The sequence below is a fragment of the Simochromis diagramma genome, unplaced genomic scaffold, assembly GCF_900408965.1.
Source record: "Simochromis diagramma unplaced genomic scaffold, fSimDia1.1 OVJJ01000371.1, whole genome shotgun sequence".
Taxonomy (NCBI): domain Eukaryota; kingdom Metazoa; phylum Chordata; class Actinopteri; order Cichliformes; family Cichlidae; genus Simochromis; species Simochromis diagramma.
The window spans coordinates 5,245,112-5,263,033 of record NW_024386920.1 but is presented as its reverse complement, the minus strand read 5'-3'; the positions used below and the strand labels follow the sequence as shown (position 1 = coordinate 5,263,033).

The 17,922-nt window shown below is 40.1% G+C and overlaps 1 protein-coding gene and 1 long non-coding RNA gene across 2 annotated transcripts; both read right to left on the bottom strand.

Moving 5' to 3' along the window:
- Positions 1-254: 254 nt before the first annotated feature.
- LOC120736559 lies at positions 255-8,311 on the bottom strand. Its single transcript, XM_040036784.1, has 5 exons — positions 7,823-8,311; positions 5,766-5,822; positions 1,389-2,372; positions 1,166-1,318; positions 255-1,072 (listed from the first exon to the last, which is right to left on the bottom strand). Exons 3-5 carry the CDS (start codon positions 2,370-2,372, stop codon positions 968-970), a joined length of 1,242 nt encoding a protein of 413 aa, XP_039892718.1. The 5' UTR covers positions 5,766-5,822; positions 7,823-8,311; the 3' UTR covers positions 255-967.
- A 2,767-nt stretch (positions 8,312-11,078) lies between these two features.
- On the bottom strand, positions 11,079-12,129 carry LOC120736560. The gene is made up of 2 exons (XR_005696534.1): positions 11,730-12,129; positions 11,079-11,631 (listed from the first exon to the last, which is right to left on the bottom strand). It is a non-coding gene; the product is annotated as an uncharacterized LOC120736560 (long non-coding RNA).
- Positions 12,130-17,922: the final 5,793 nt, after the last annotated feature.

The window sequence follows — 17,922 nt, the reverse complement described above, 5'->3', positions numbered from 1 at the left end:
GTGGTGATGATGGCCTGACAGGAAGCACTGGCCCTGGTGAAATGTGGATGGCATCAGCCAGTAGCACAGGCCCTTGTGTACTGTGGATCGCATCAGCCAGCAACACAAGCCCTGGAGAAATGTGAATGGTATCAACGAGTAGCACAGGCCCTGGTGTAATGTGAATGGCCTCATCCAGCAACACCACAGGCCCTGGTGAAATGTGGTTGTTTTCGGCCAGCAACACAGGCCCTTGGGTAATTTGGATGGCTAGCAGCACAGGCCCTGGTCTGATGAAGATGGCCTCACAGGAATCATTGGCCCTGGTGTATTTTCGATGGCATCAGCAAGCAGCACAGACCCTGGTCTAGTGAAGATGGTCTCACAGGACCATGAGCCATTTACACTGACCAGTGTTTCACTTTAACTGTAACACATTCATTATTTAGTTCCAACATTTCTAAGAGAAATAACTGAATGTAAAAAATGCCAGCCCTCAGGCCAGGTTTAATTGATAGAGATATATGCATGCATTGTGAAATTTATGTATCCCATATAATTGTTATTCACCTAATCATGGCATACCCACCCCTTCCTCCCTAGTTAACTGCAACCCAAAAGAACTAGTGGGGCTATTTACACACTCACAACCAGTGTGGGGTAAAAAGAGCCACCAAAAAGCTGTGTACCTGATTAATTATTTCATTTTGGGAACAATAATATCTATAGTCTGTGGACAGCTTTATGACCCATCAACATTTTAAAAACCATGTGAAGGACTCTGTCTACATTGTATGTTTTACAGAATTTGTAAAACTGTTAAAAGGTCTCTCTTGCAAATGCGACTCAGAGTCTCAAGAGACATACCTGTGTAAATCAACAATAAAAATAATAAAATAAATAAATCTAGACCCATTTGTGTATGTTTTTGGAATATGGTAAACTAATAAACCAGTATATCAAAAGAAAAGGTAAAATTACAATATTCCTATATACTTACTTTTTGACTCGTAAAGAACTTGGAGGCATTGTCCCCAAGAATAATTGGAAGTCCCCTCAAGGCGTAACATCTATTGACAGTGGGCTCCATGCTCTGCAACATGTTAAAACAGACACATTTACCACTCTAACTCATGAGATGAGACATGCTGTACAATTAAAAGAATAAAATATGATGCCAACTCACCTGCTTTTGCTTCCGAAGGTCTGCCAGTTCTTGGCCCACACGTCCTGTCTTTCTCGTGAAGACCTCTTCTAAGCCAGGATACAGACCATCCAGAGCAGAAAAGAATACTCCTATGACACTTTTTCCAGTAATTCTGTTGAATTCCAAGTTGACCTATAAAACAAGCCCAGTTATTATTTTCAAAAATACAACTACATGAAAAACATAAAATAAAATCACAAACCTGGCTTTCAGTAAAAAGCGCTGGCCACCGCTGAACCATCTGGCTGATGTCAGGCTTATCCTTCACTACTTCTGCTCTTCTTAAGGCAAAAGTGATGTTCATAGCATGTTTTATGATGGAAACATCCGGAGATTTTTTCTTCATTTCATCAACCATGGCTTCTCGGGCAGTTTCAAGACTAGCGCTATCCATTCCCTCTGGGAAGTCTGGGAGGTAGTTTACTTCTCCTTTTCGTGGTTTCTTTATGTTTTTGTGTGGAGGTTCACCATCAGAATTGCATTTTCCACGTTTGCCTGCATTTACAGTTACATCTGGGTGTCCCAGCTTGCGCATATCATTTCTGTAGTTGCCCATTTTAAATTTAAGGCTGTTCTTCCAACCTTGATAGCCAGATGATGAGCCTCGTTCTTTGAGGCATGGATGTTCCGCTACTAAGGCCTTTGCTACATCATCAATGTCCTTGTCTTCTGGGTAGGCTTTATAACTATAAATAGCCTCGGCCAGCCTGTCAAGGATGCAATGCTTCAGGTCTTTTGAGATTTTGAGGTAGGTTGCATCACGGAGGTATGTAAGATTTCCTTGGCGAAGTTGGTATTCTACACTAACGGAAAACTTTGGAATGATGAACGGGTCAGGCCACTCTTTGCGCACCTCCACCGATGATGATGAGACAGACAAGATCTCTGTATCTGCCTGGCTGCTTGTCTCACTAAAGCTGTCCAATACTGGCACTGGTGTAAGCATTATGATTGGGATGATACGAATTGTTGGCTTCTCTGGAACTTCGGACATATCTCTCAGATTAACAGGAGCATTGTCAAATTCAGGCTCATCATATTGCAAAGTAAACTCGTAATTTGCTTGAATGGTTGTCTTGATCCAGTTGATTAAATCATCGATTGTATTAGGACGTGGCTTTACCGTTAGTTTTCGAATGTCCCCTTCATTCACAATAAGTCTCATGGTCATCTTCGTTTCTGCCATCTAGGGGACAAAACAGCATGTTATAGCAAATTTATCTGACTCCAGTAAATAAATAAAGCTGGACATGTCTTGATTTAGATGGCCAAGGCTATATGATTAATTAATTTTCTTATCCAGTGCCAAATAAAAAGCAAAATTCAAACATTCGCCCTCCTCTGGATAATGTAAGAAGAGGACGTATGTATGAATTTGGCTTTAGTGACTGACTAATCACAACTGGGTAGCCAGTTTGGATGAATATTATAACATCAGCCATCTAAATCACTTCATGTTCAGCTATATCATTTTTTCAGATTTTGTGTATTTATCCACTACGATTTTTGAGTATTCTTGTTTGATTTGTTTTAACAAAGTACAAATCGCTTGAGAGTAACCATAAGCTTCCCTTGTATTTTGTAAGCACATAGCGGGAAAACGTCAGTCAAATCAGACCACTTTGTCACACAAAATGAACCCAAGGAGTGACATAACTCGTAGGACCGAATGTGCTCCTCATACCATGCGGTCATTTTTCTGCAGACAAACATGATTTCAGTGTTTGAAGCAATGATATGTGTGATCTGACCAAAAGCAGGCAGACCTGAACAGGAACCAATGCAGAGGATCATATCTACATTATATTTGATTCCATCGATGCAGACTGATGATGCAACAAGTACTGATCCAGGAGCAGATATACTTTGAGGGAGAGCTCTCTGAACATCAATGGAGTAAGATGAGACCAAAACCTTAGAAACTTTTGTCAGCTCAACTGGTGGCCTGAAAAATGAATTGCAGTCCAAATAATAACTAATTGCTTTCTGATGTTTCATTGCAAGCGTCAATGCCACATTTTTGAAGTTCTGTGCTTCCCTTATAGCTCTTTTGAAAAATTTATGTTTCCCCTCAAAGCGTATAGTCCAAACATCAGTTAATGGACCAAATTTTCTTATCAGCTGAGGGTAGTGTTCTACGTAATGGTGCTTTGGCCGCAATCTAAAGCTAGGGAATGTTGCTTGCAGCAGTTCTCTGTGTTCCTGCAGTTTGCTGTCAAGAAAACACAGCGTTTCCTCCGTGTGTTTAGGCATTACCACTAGCTCCACAATGTCCTTGAGTAGCATGAGAATGTCCCACGCTCTGACTCCTTTTGGAACACGGTGGCCTATGAGAAACGGTAATAGTCTGATTAAAGACCAGTTTTCATGGCCATTACCACCGATGGTCCCTTTGGCTGAAAATCCTTTACTGATTGTTTGTGGCTGATCAGTCTTGTCCGAAAAAGTATAGTCAAATGTTTTAATAGCCTGATTTACTTCATCAAGAGAGAAAAACTTCTGGCTAATCAGTTCTGACAGGCACAGAGATAATTCTACTGGGACAATCCCTTCCAAAACATCATGTAAAATGTCAGGAGGATAACCCTTGACGACATGGAAATGTTCCAGTTTCTCTGTAAGAGGGCATACACCTTTTACACCAGTGTTCTGACAAAACTGTGGGTCTTTTAACACATCTTGAACATGCCTGTCGTGATTTATTTGGTCTCTGATCTGAAAGACACCAGAGCATGCATCATTTTGTTGGATGCCATACAGAATCTGCAAAATTTCTGAACTGTAAAGCTTTCTTGAAAGCCTGCAAGAGAATGGGCTGCAAGGTTGTCGGCAACAACAAACGATACTGTTCCTTTGATACTTGCACCTAACTTTTCCACAAAAACACCGTGCTTTTCTAATGTGGCCAAATCATTAATTAGAGGCTCAAGCACTTTCCGATATCCACACTGTTTAATAGTGGTGGTGTTGCAAAGGAGACCAAGCTGAATGCAGTTGAGTGTAGATCTATACTTTGCAGGTAGATTAGCAATAGTCCAGTACACGGCGCACATTTTATGTTTTAGTTTCGAGGTTCCCAGTGGATTTGCTACCTCGAAGTCATCTACGTACAGGATAAGCGCAATGGTGAACTCATCCCCTGAAAGTAGTGTATTTTCTTTGAAATGCTCCCCATCAGCATATGAAGTAAATTCATTTGAGGCATGCAGGTTCTCTGCCATTGCTTTATCCAAAATTTCACTTTTGTTTAACAGTTTTGTCAACATACTTTGTATGGGCACATACACAACTGTTTTTGTGCCTTTTGCTACACGATATTCTACTGGCATTACCAAGGGAAACTCATTTCGCACATAGGCAGCTCGTCTTTTCTGGGTGCTCATCTTTCCATGTTTTCCACACAATGATGTCACAACATTGCTCTCAGAAACAGCACCAACAATTTCTTTTACAAGTGAATCATCCACATTTGGATAAAATTTTATCAGCACAGACTTGACATTACTGAAATAAAGTGGCTGTGACATGTCATGTATTTGGCAAAGGTACTCAATCACTTCTTGGGTAGCACTTTCTGGGATATGCAAAATAGTTTGCATTTTCAATAACAGAGATGCTACATTGTGCTCAAGTTGTTTTCTTAAATCATCTACATCATCATCAGAGGCTTCTGACAAGGTTTCTAGGTCTTCGGGTTCAGATGTTTGCATTTGCTCTTCTTCATTTTCACTTTCATTTGCCACTTCATCACGTACAATTATTTCAGGCTTGAAATCCTTCCAAGATTGCTCTTTGTGCATTTTACTTTTGTGCGAGTTGAATGTGGCATACACACTAGTTTGAAAGTCACAGTATTTAAATGGGCATTGAACATTGTGATTTACTTTTAAATGTGTACTTCGTAGATGACCCAAATATTCTCTTTCAGAGCAAGATACAATGAAGTCACATGACATGCAGCAGAAATTTACATTAGGGTTTGTTGGTTGCTGATCTGTGATTTTAGAGTGAAATCTGGATAGATGTATTTTAAGTGCATTCAAAGACTTGAACGTACATAAACATTCTTGATGTAAGCAAGGAAAAGGCTCAGTTCTTGTGTATGTCCCATGTTTTAGCCTTAAATGCTTCAAGAGCTGTCCTCTCTTCTCACAGATGAAATTGCAATACTTGCATTTCCACATCATGTTTGCATAATCTTTAAAATCTGCAAACGTACAACAATGATTACTGATTAAAAAGCTGTATTTATAAGACAGCAAGTGTACATTTAGGTTTTTCTGTAACGACAAGTGGTGGCTGTTTATTTTATAAGTTGAAGGTGTCTGAGTGTCCAAAGGTTTAATAAAATATTGATTGCAATTTAGGCCAAACAAACTGTATTGGATTTAGAAGTCTCTGCATTCTAAATTCATGACCAGTAAATCCTCATCATTATCAATCTGTTAATACATACAGCACTTTGATTCATATTGTGTAGGGATTACTGTATGCTCTATAATTAACTTGCATTGCCTGTGGAAACCCCTACTTTTTAAATAATGTCAAGTGAAGTTTCTTTCTGTGTACTATCATTCACCTTTATGGTAGGTATTCCTGGTTCCAACCTTTTTTCCTGGTTTATGTTGTTTCTTTCCTGAGGATAAAAACATAGAAAAAAATAAACATACAATACTGGTTTCTACAAGTTTTTAGAACATTTTAAATTCATTCATATTACTTTGAGCAACTGTATCCCCCACCCACCACAACAGCAACCTTTTCTGTGTAAACTTACCTTTATGGCAAATATTCTATTTTGTGCAATTTTGAATGCATTATTTTACAGTTTATGAAGCACGACGTGTTCTGCGTTCTGATTGGCTGAGGACCGTGACTCCGGTACGGTAGTGATGGGATTTCCGGCTCTTTTTAGAGATCCGGCTCTTTCGGCTCGGATCACTAAAAAGAGCCGGCTCTTTCGGCTCCGATCCGGCTCTTCAGGTTGTTTTGTTGCTTTAATTAATTTATTATTCACAATAATATAAAATTATGCACAAAAGAATTACTAACGTAAAAAAAGTGGTTTTATTTATATATGTTTATATATAAATATATGCGGTGGCCCCTAGAGACAAAACACGTACAAACTCCAAAACATATTTCTAGCATGAACTGAACTTCCAAAGCAGAGCTACTAGATCACATAAATTACACAATTGAAAACATGTGTGTATTGTTTGTGTATTTATACACAGGCATTCATATATATTCAAATAATTAAAAAAAAAGTTCATCTACCTGTTACTATCACACACCAAATCCGGTCGTTGGTACTTGCTGGCTTGTGTAGCCACAAGATAACAAAAGCTAAACACTGCACCCAGCATCCTGGAGCACTTCTGTTGTCTTTTGTACGTGTTTTGAGTTTTTATGTGCTTCGGAGTTTTTACGTGCTTCGGAGTTTTTACGTGTTTCGGAGTTTTTACGTGTTTTGGAGTTTTTACTTGTTTTGGAGTTTGTACGTGTTTTTACGTGTTTTGGAGTTTGTACATGTTTAGAGTTCGTACGTGATTTGAAGTTTGTATGCGCTTTGTCTCTAGGGACCACCGTAAATATACTTTTATTTATTCACTCCACATAAAATGTAATAAATAAATCATATAATACAAAAATCAACTATTCACATTTCAACTTTTAACTATTTAAATTTTCAGCTGTTTCCTTTTACAAATTTAAAGTGAAAACAACACAAAACACTGCAAAACACAACACAATTACATATAAATCATAATATGAAAACAAAAAGAAGATCCACATTCTCTGTCATATGGGCCCGCATGAATCCGCACTTTCTGAAACCTTTATCATCTGCAACCGAAAATAGTTGTGGATGATTACTATACCTTTCTAATGTGACGTTGTTGTCCCTGGCTCTCTTTCTCTCTCTCTCCCTCTGGCTCTGTTCCTGTGCTACTGAGTGTAACTACCGCCCCTCCCCCTCTGCCCAGCATAAAGCACAAGGCTCACGTGCAGAGTGAAGCTGAAAAAAGTGCGAGAGAGGGTGAGAGAAAGAAAAAAAAGAAAAAAAACACGTGACGGCTCGCGATAAGGAGCCGCTGGCTCTAAGATCCATTTCGTTCGCGAATGACCCATCACTACTGTATGGCACAGAATGCTTTCAGTTTGTCGAATGAAGTGCTATTTGTCACATCCAAACCTCAGTAAAGTGTTAAGTCCAGAGAGAGGAAAAAACACGAGTTTTTCTGAAACACTAGTCCCGTTTGCAGAGTTCAGTACGATGTACCGCACGGAGCAGCGAGGGCCGAGGACGAGACGCTGCTCAGCTCTGTATGGCGCTGCAGCAGCGCACATGTTAATAAAGTAAACTTTACAAGAGGCCGCGGTTTGGATGGACGAGGAAGATGCTAGAACCATTACGCATGAGCAGGGGTTAAGGCTGTGAGGGTTACAGCCTTAAAACATTTATAATAAATACTTTTCACTACTTTGCGGATTTCATTTATTGCGGGTTGTTTTTGGGACGTAACCCAGCGGTAAACGAGGGCTCACTGTAGATTGAATTAGCGTGCACATTTGCGTAATGTAACATGCAACTATTTTTGCTTAAAGTTGAAATACAAAGATTTAACTCACCAGTTTGCGTGGAGGTTTGAGGAAAAGTACTCCCTATCGACTGTAGACTGAAACAAACATGTCCAATCCCAGGCAAAACCACCAAAAACGACTTGTCTTAATTTTTTCTGACAAACAAGTCCAGACGTCTCTTCGGTTCCAGTGGCGGGAAAAATATGGGAGGGGCAACAAAAACTTAAAAATAGTGAAAGTGCTTTCAACTAAACATGATCAGTAAACATCAAATTTACTTTTATTATTTGAGTGTTGAGTTTAAAACTTATTCTCTTATAAAAAAAATGAACTTAAACTATTTATTAGAATAAACTTAAAATAGAAAGGACCATGTTAAATGTATTCATTTTAGTGCATCACATGCAAAACAATATAGGTTAAGTGCAAAAAGCTTCCACCAATGAGTTCTGTCTGACACAGTTATATGATTTTAGTTTTACAAAGAAAATTAATTACCATCAGTGATTATAGCTAAACCATTTGAATGCAAATAACTTTTGGGTTTACAGTGCAGCAACACAGGCCCTTGGGTAATGTGGAAGACTAGCAGCACTGGCCCTTGTGTAATGTGGATGGTATAGGGCACCAGCCCAAGGCTCCGGGCCTGGTGTGGTGATGATGGCCTGCAGGAACAGCACTGGCCCTGGTGAAATGTGTGGATGGCCTCATCACCAGTAGCACAGGCCCATTGTGTCTGTGGATCGCCCCTTGGTATCAGCACACGCCAACACAGAAGCCTTGGAGAGCCAATGTGAAATGGTATCACACCAGTAGACACAGGCCCCTGGTGTAATGTGGATGGCCTCCATGTCCCGCAGCACACCACGGCCGCTGGTGTATGAACCATGTGGTTGTTTTCGGCCAGCAAACAGGCCCTGGGTAAGTTGGATGGCTAGCAGCACAGGCCCTGGTCTGGTTTGAAGATGGCCTCACAGGAATCATTGGCCTGGTGTATTTTCGATGGCATCAGCAAGCAGCACAGACCCTGGTCTAGTGAAGATGGTCTCACAGGACCATGAGCCATTTACACTGACCAGTGTTTCACTTTAACTGTAACACATTCATTATTTAGTTCCAACATTTCTAAGAGAAATAACTGAATGTAAAAAATGCCAGCCCTCAGGCCAGGTTTAATTGATAGAGATATATGCATGCATTGTGAAATTTATGTATCCCATATAATTGTTATTCACCTAATCATGGCATACCCACCCCTTCCTCCCTAGTTAACTGCAACCCAAAAGAACTAGTGGGGCTATTTACACACTCACAACCAGTGTGGGGTAAAAAGAGCCACCAAAAAGCTGTCAGCCACAGATGTGCTAGAAGAGTTAGAAACTCTACTTATGGAGAAACTTTCTAAGTACAGGTACTCCTGCCCAAATAACATGATATAACCCCACATACAGCCCAGCCATAAAATGAACCAAGTCATTTAATTAAAGACAGCATGGGACCAAATGCATGTAACCAGCCTGCACCAACCTGGCATTTCTTCCTCCTGAATTAAATGAATGAATGGATGAAAGTTAAATGACTACAAACCTAAAGCCACTAGTTCCCACACTGGAGCTCCCTGACACTGTGTGTTAACCGTATTTAGCTTGTATCAACAGTTGTAACAGGCTAAGCCACTTGAGACACTGCATTGAATTTGTTCCTGTCTTAATGATTTCAGCTGACTGGTTTCAACTCAGATGTTCTGCTTTTTCCTTTCAGTAGATCAAATCAGCTCGTGCTGCTTCTGCTTCCAATTTAATGGCAAGAAGAAGAAGAAGAATGCTTCAGCGAAGTGGCATTCATGGTCTCAGTGAACAGTCATGGTCACACACTGCATGTGGTTTTAAAAGCAACATGTCTGTTCAGTACAACGATCGAGATGTGTAATATTAGTGCAGCTACGGTTTGTTCTTGAACATCAGTTCTGTTTTCTACTTTGATCACTTAGACCAAAAAAGTGTTGTTTTCAGATTCTTTCTTTTAAATCTATAAAGCACCTGCTCATTTTTTATTACAATTAGTTTCACATAAATGTTAGTTTTTCCTTTATGATCTTTTAATGCTTACACTACACTGTACACATTAGAGACATTTCAGTTACCTGTTTCTGTTGACTCAGAGTTGTGAAATGTTCTTTTATTTAATGCACAATATGAAGTTCATAATTTTCTTACAAATAAAACTCTAATGACAAACATGAACAGCTGTGCTTATTTCTGAGACATGAGTTTTTGAATGTGTTCATATTTAGACAGTGTGCATCTGTAATCTGAAACTGTAATGGTGAACCTGAGGTGATGGTCAACAGAAGGCAAATATATATCAATATAAAACAATATTGAAGGGCCTGTGGTGCTGGCCAATACCACGGACATTTCACCAGGGCCAGTGTTGTTTGCTGAGGCCATCCACATTACACCAGGGACAGTGATTCCTGTGAGGCCATCTTCACCACACCAGGGCCTGTCTTTACCCCCTGCAGAGTGTGGATGCTGTGCACACAATCACCTTATTTAATGTAGTAAACATGCACCGCTAGCTCACGTGACTGACTGTCTCCATAGTTATATCGTATATTATTAGCTATGTAAACAGCTTCCAAAGATACCGCCATAGCTCTCTGCAGCTGTAACACTTTCACACTTTGCAAATCATTTCACGATTTTGATAGTTATGAAGACAGAATATGTTTTTAAGGTCATGCTAGGCGGTTGCTATGGTGGTTGCTGTGGACTTGGCTGGACCGCGTCCGATTCCTGTTATTAGCTGTCCGCTGTAGGAAGGCTGCGTTCCATTTACAAGTAGTGACAGTCTGCCGCAACTCGAACTCAAACCCCGCTTTGTTCTTTAATTATAGGCCTTTTATAGCCGTTCATGACACGCACACACACACATAAAGCACTTTGCCTCACCATGAGAATGGAACTTTACCTAAGCTAACCTTTAAAATATCTGATATAGGATAGAAAAATGAAGCAACCAGAGATTTAATGATGAAGACTCTGGGTTCTGTAGTGACCTGAATGACTCTTTGCATACAATTTATTGAAGAGGATTTTAGAATGCACTTTTTTTTGATAAATTAGTTTGCTAAATTATAAGAATATATATATTTTTTCATTTAACAATTGCAACTGAAAGAAATTAAATATTGAACAAAAATATATTGTCACATTCTGAGCATGCTCAGCATGCTGACAGACTTGAAGTTGCTACAGATTTTAAGAAGTGATAATTATAGGGAAAAAATTTCTCTTTTTCATCCGTTTAATCAAACATTTGATGCCTTAGATGTCTCAGTCCTATAGCATTCTGCAACTACAACTAAGCTGAAGCTTGGATTTGGCTGCAGGTGCCCCTGTACATCCTTCTCAACATGTGGGTACCATTTAATCACACTTCTTCCTGAGCTTTGCTTCATCACAAGACCAAAGGTGGCATCCCGTGTCACGGTCATATCATCATCCAGAAGAAACATTTGAAGAAACATCATGGAGAAGAAACATTTACGCGCCTCCTGGTTTTGTTTTCTGATCCTGCAAAAAGACTGAGGACAACAAAGCCCAGAGAACACGAGATACACAACATCCAACATTCAGACTCAACAGCCTCCATAAATGAAGAGCACCAGGTTGGTTCAGTTATAGTAGATATGAGCATACTTCACATTACTGGGTATGAATAATAATCAAGAGACAAACTTTAAAGATGCAGAGCATGATGTCCCATCATCAGACTGTAAACAAACATCCACTAGGCTTCTTTGCTGGCAAAATTGATGATTCTCCTATCAGGGATCAGTAGAGTGTATTAACCTGTGGTATAAGCAGCAGTCACTGAAATATTACTGTTTCAGATAAGAAATCTAGCACATAAAAGCCAGGGTGGGAGGGATCTCTGCAAACTGACTTACCTCTGCAAGTGTGAAGCTCAACAAAAATCTGACTCTCCAGTCACAGACAAACAAAAAACTCCAGCTGGGAGATAGAAAACGCTGTCTGGGTCTTGGAATTTTTTAAATAAAGTCTGCAACACAGAAAGAGCTGTGATCATGCTATTTATTACTGCGCCAGCACACAACAAACATTGCAGTTCAGTCATGTCAGTGCTGCCACAGAAGTGGTGCTCCTACTCCTTTATGCATTCCAAGGAAGAGGGAGGAAGTTACAAACTGATCCTACATATTTATGGCTTTATCTACAAATAAAGCGTTTTTCATGGTCTTCTTAAAGACAGCTGTAAATTCAATATCCCCGTGCTGGGCAAACAGGTTTTGCAGCTGTTTGAGCTAAGATGTTAAAGTTATTCACATAATGAAAACCTATACTTTGTTTCAGGGCGAGTTCCCCATTCAAATGCATGTAATAATTAGAAACGCACTGTCTTGGCGAAATAAAGCGTTTTTGTACAACTTCATATAAATAGCTGTAGTTTTTGATAGAAGGCTAAGACACACACATTTATGGCTTTATCTTATACAATTCAATATCCCCGTGCTGGGCAAACAGGTTTTGCAGCTGTTTGAGCTAAGATTTACAAGTTATTCACATAATGAAAACCTATACTTTGTTTCGGGCGAGAACTCCATTCAAATGCATGTAATAGCGAGAAACGCACTAACGTGGTGAAATAAAGCCTTTTTATCGGTCTTCATAAAGAAGGCTGTAACTTTTGATAGAAGACTCAGAAATACATATTTATGGCTTTATCTTATAGAATTCAATATCCCCGTGCAGGGCAAACAGGTTCTGCAGCTGTTTGAGCTAAGATTTTCAAGTTATTCACAAAATGAAAAATACTTTGTGTCGGGCGAGAACTCCATTCAAATGCATGTAATAGTCAGAAACGCACTGTCTTGGCGAAATAAAGCCTTTTTGTACAACTTCATGAAGACAGCTGTAGTTTTTGATAGACGACGCAGGCTCACATATTTATGGCTTTATCTTATAGAATTCAATATCCCCGTGCTGGGCAAACAGGTTTTGCAGCTGTTTGAGCTAAGATTTTCAAGTTATTCACATAATGAAAACCTATACTTTGTTTCGGGCGAGAACTCCATTCAAATGCATGTAATAGCGAGAAACGCACTAACGTGGTGAAATACAGCGTTTTTAATGGTCTTCATAAAGACAGCTGTAACTTTTGATAGAAGGCTCAGAAATACATATTCATGGCTTTATCTTATAGAACTCAATATCCCCGTGCTGGGCAAACAGGTTTTGCAGCTGTTTGAGCTAAGATTTTCACGTTATTCACATAATGAAAACCTATACTTTGTTTTGCGCGAGTTCCCCATTCAAATGCATGTAATAGCGAGAAACGCACTGTCTTGACGAAAGAAAGCGTTTTTGTACAACTTCATATAAATAGCTGTAGCTTTTGATAGAAGGCTCAGAAATACATATTTATGGCTTTATCTTATAGAATTCAATATCCCCGTGCTGGGCAAACAGGTTTTGCAGCTGTTTGAGCTAAGATTTTCAAGTTATTCACATAATGAAAACCTATACTTTGTTTCGGGCGAGTTCCCCATTCAAATGCATGTAATAGCGAGAAACGCACTAACGTGGTGAAATACAGCGTTTTTAATGGTCTTCATAAAGACAGCTGTAACTTTTGATAGAAGGCTCAGATATACATATTCATGGCTTTATCTTTTAGAACTCAATATCCCCGTGCTGGGCAAACAGGTTTTGCAGCTGTTTGAGCTAAGATTTTCAAGTTATTCACATAATGAAAACCTATACTTTGTTTTGCGCGAGTTCCCCATTCAAATGCATGTAACAGTGAGAAACGCACTGTCTTGGCGAAATAAAGCGTTTTTGAACAACTTCATGAAGACAGCTGTAGTTTTTGATAGAAGGCTAAGACACACACATTTATGGCTTTATCTTATACAATTCAATATCCCCGTGCTGGGCAAACAGGTTTTGCAGCTGTTTGAGCTAAGATTTACAAGTTATTCACATAATGAAAACCTATACTTTGTGTCGGGCGAGAACTCCATTCAAATGCATGTAATAGCGAGAAACGCACTAACGTGGTGAAATACAGCGTTTTTAATGGTCTTCATAAAGACAGCTGTAACTTTTAATAGAAGATTCAGATATACGTATTCATGGCTTTATCTTTTAGAACTCAATGTCCCCGTGCTGGGCAAACAGGTTTTGCAGCTGTTTGAGCTAAGATTTTCACGTTATTCACATAATGAAAACCTATACTTTGTGTCAGGCGAGAACTCCATTCAAATGCATGTAATCGTCAGAAACGCACTGTCTTGGCGAAATAAAGCGTTTTTCATCAACTTCATGAAGACAGCTGTAACTTTTGATAGAAGACTCACACACACTAATATGTTCTCACTCTGTTGGGAGAAAACTCTGCAAAAGACCCAGGAGAAATAAAGACACAATGAGACAAGGTTACTTTTTATGCTTTAACGTGCGCACGGGTGAGCTGCTGAGAACAACTCACACCATGCACAGTGGTTTGGCATTTTTTATAGGCACAGAGCACAGAGACAGTGAGAACAGGATAAGAAAATAATAAACAGATAAAATAAAACAACTCCATATATGGTTCTAGTCTAGTCAGCAGAGAGCTAAGAAAGATAAAACAATCTGAGACAATATGTCCTTGCTGGGAAAATCTGAAAGACACTTCTAAACTACTTATCTTAAACACAGCTTGTACATTTAAAAGAAGGTAAAGTTACATAGAATCATTTTTCCTCTAACATATTCCCTCCTGTTTTAACTTATTTTAAATGTTTACAACAGTATCTGAAAAAGTCATTGATTAAGTATGTTTAGCAAGTTTTAAATTGTGAGCATAGCAAAAATGTAAATCATGTGGTCTAAAGAATAAAACAAATAAAAGAATAAAAGAATTAGGGAAAATACAATAAAAGAAAGTATAAAAGTAATAATGAAGAAAAATAATAAAACTAAAACTACAAAAATAAAAGGATAAAAAGAAAAGAATATAAACTTTATGTTGTACCTGCATAACTACTAATGTGTTAATCAGTGCATGATCACTTGACAAGTCATTTTTTTAATCACCACGTCATTTATTAGCAGCTATTACAAGTTCTTCTCTAACAGAATTGCAACGGGATGCTGTTCTTCTTTAGGCACGGCAGCATAAGCAGTCATTGTAGTTGTTATCATCTTTGAAATCATTACTCTTAGACATGGCGGTGTAGCTGCTCCAGATGTGTGGTCAGTGACATATTTCTGCAGAATGGTCAAATTCTGCAAAGCTTCATAAATGTCTCCTCCAGCTTCGTATCCATCAGGGATAAACGTGCAACATGTCTCCCCAATCAGCTTGCAAACTCCTCCTTGTGATGCTGTTAGCAGGTCTAGTGTCAGTCTGTTCTGCAGCACCATCGTTCTGATGGCCTTCTGTTCTCCTGCTAAAGCCGGTCCCAGGGTCTTTGTCAAAGTTGATGTTTCGTAGCAGAGCATATCGGTTGACCTCCACATGATCCCGCACCTCGGCAGCTCCAATGCCAGGGACCAAGCTCTGTAAGAATTTCACTCCTCCTCAGATGCGAAACTCTGGTTCCTTTACTGCTTGGTGCCGTCCGTGCACATCCTGTCTGGTACTGAGTCTTTGTTTGTAGTGGCATCCGGTAGATGTAGTTGGAGCGACAGTTAAGGCTCATCAGCGTCGTGTTACTGGCACAGGTTTCGTTGATTGAACAGGCCATACACTTCCTCTCGTTCCTCGGTGGGCAGAAAGTGTATATGTATTTACATAGGTGAGTAGGCAGCTCCCCCACTGCCCGCGATCCATTGTTCATCACACATACTGGCAGTTGTGCTGCGTTCAGTTTGTTAAGTAGAATTACATCAGGCAGTGGGTCTGAGACTTGGGGCCAGGTCAGTAGGTAGGTCTGTCCGGAACAGTTCACATTTGTGGGTGATGATGACCTCCAGGTTGCTTTTGCTGGGATGCTGTAGTTGGCCTTGGACCAAAGAGTACCGTAGCCTGGATGTGTTGCCAGGCCCAACAGGCACCAACTGCGATCTTCAGGTATGCTGTACGGCCACAGGCCAGACGTCTGTGAGGATAGGGGCATATGGGTACATGCATAGCAGTCAGTTTTATTATTCAAGTGAGCTGTAGTGTTCATAAGCTGCCACCAGAAGTTAGTGACGTAGCCATGGGGAAACTTGGTGTACTTTCCTTTGTCATACAGTGTCTGCCTTTTCTTCATATAGCGTGACTTGTTGTCCCTCACGGAAGCAAAGATGAGGAGCCCGGCCAGGGTCAGGGCCGCTGCAGTTATTAGGAGCCACCACCTCATGACAACAGGACACACCCTCCTGTCGTGAGTAGACCCCCCGGCCAGAAAGGCTGTTCCCTCCACCGGGCGAGATCACAACAATTGGGCGAGCCTGTGTCGGCTGAGTTTAGATGGCTTCACTTACTCGTCTGCAATGGCTCTGATGGATCCAAGATGGTCGTTCTGCAATTTTGCAAGCGGTGGGCGTGGTGAGGAGAACCTGATGTGGTCCCTCCCACCTGGGTGCGCTCCAGCTTTTCCTTTGGAGCACCTTTATCAGAACCCAGTCACCGGGCTGTAATCTGCAAGACACTTGATAGACATCATTACATTCTTCGTTATTTACAATCATCTCTTTATTTTCCTACAACTTAGACATACATTTTGCTACTGAAATTGTATCTGCCTTTTTCACTGGGTAGATTTCTGGCCACTGTGAGAATACATCTATAACCACTAGGGCGTATTTTTACCCTTGGCAGTCCTTTAGCTCAATAAAGTCCATATGAATTGTGTGAAAAGGGTGAGGTGGAGTGGGAAAACGGCCTCTTTTTGGTCTCAGATTTCCCTGAGCATTATATTTTTTGACACGTCATGCACGTTCTGACAAATTGTTTTGCTGAAGTTTCAAAATTTACAGTGTAGAAATGAGAGTTGACAATACAGGTCATTCCCCCCGATGACAAATGCGTACAGCCATGAGTCACTAATGCCGCCATCTTGTGGAGAGATTTTGGCAACACTGGCTTGCCATAACACATCATTAAGTCGTTTGTCAGAACTCCACCGTGTTTTAGCCATTTTGCCTGTTCGGCTGTGCTTGCTGCTTTTTGTTCATTTTTCAACACATCCAGTGGAATCTGATGCGTGTTTACTGCCATCAATGTGATGTTTGTCGTTTGTGCCGCCTGTTTTGCTGCTCTGTCAGCAAAGTTATTGCCTGTAGTAATGAAAGAGCCATCAGTTTTGTGTGCTGCACATTTACACAATGCGAGTTGTTGTGGTAAATGTATTACAGTCAGTAGGCGTTGTAGCAGGCTGGCATGCTGAACCGGTTTTCCGGTTGGTCTAATCATTCCTCTGTTTTGCCAAATTTTTTGCAAAATGATGCACAGCAGAGAAAACATACTGGCTGTCTGTATGTATATTTATTAGTTTGTCTTTGTGTATTTCACTTTCGCGTATCACAGCTATCAGCTCAGCGCTCTGTGCAGGACATGAAGAAGAAAGTGGTTTTGCTTCTATTATTTTACTATCTGTGGTTACTGCGTAACCTACACAATTTCGGCCTGTGCTGTAAGGTCAAATAAGTTCTTAAGTGGCTGCCTCAAAACTGTTTTGCATTATTTCTCTGTGGCCTACTCCTACAATCTCGTGTGAAGTGACCTTCCTCTCCACGGTTCTAGCAGGCGTTGTCTCTATGTTATCTGCTGTTTCTGCGTGGCTGTCTGCAGCCTTGGTGTTTGTGACTTTGCTCGCCTCTCTGTCCCTGATAGCCACCTGCGGATTAGTGTTTTAGTCTATTGTCAACACGTCAGCCTTATTTTTTAAGTTACAGAATGCTTCTTCTTTTTTTTGTCTTGGTTTGGGAGAATAGATGCAACACTACATTTTCACTTAAGGCAGTTTTAAATAATTTCTAGTTTTTCAAACAAATCATGGATCTCACACATTTCAAACTTTCAAGTTAGGGTTGTTTCCCATTTATACATATATATATTTAACTTTGCATTGCTCACAGCTCATAGCTCACAGCTCTAAACCTAGGCATTTTCCAATCATATGCCTAATCACTATGTGTCACTGTGAT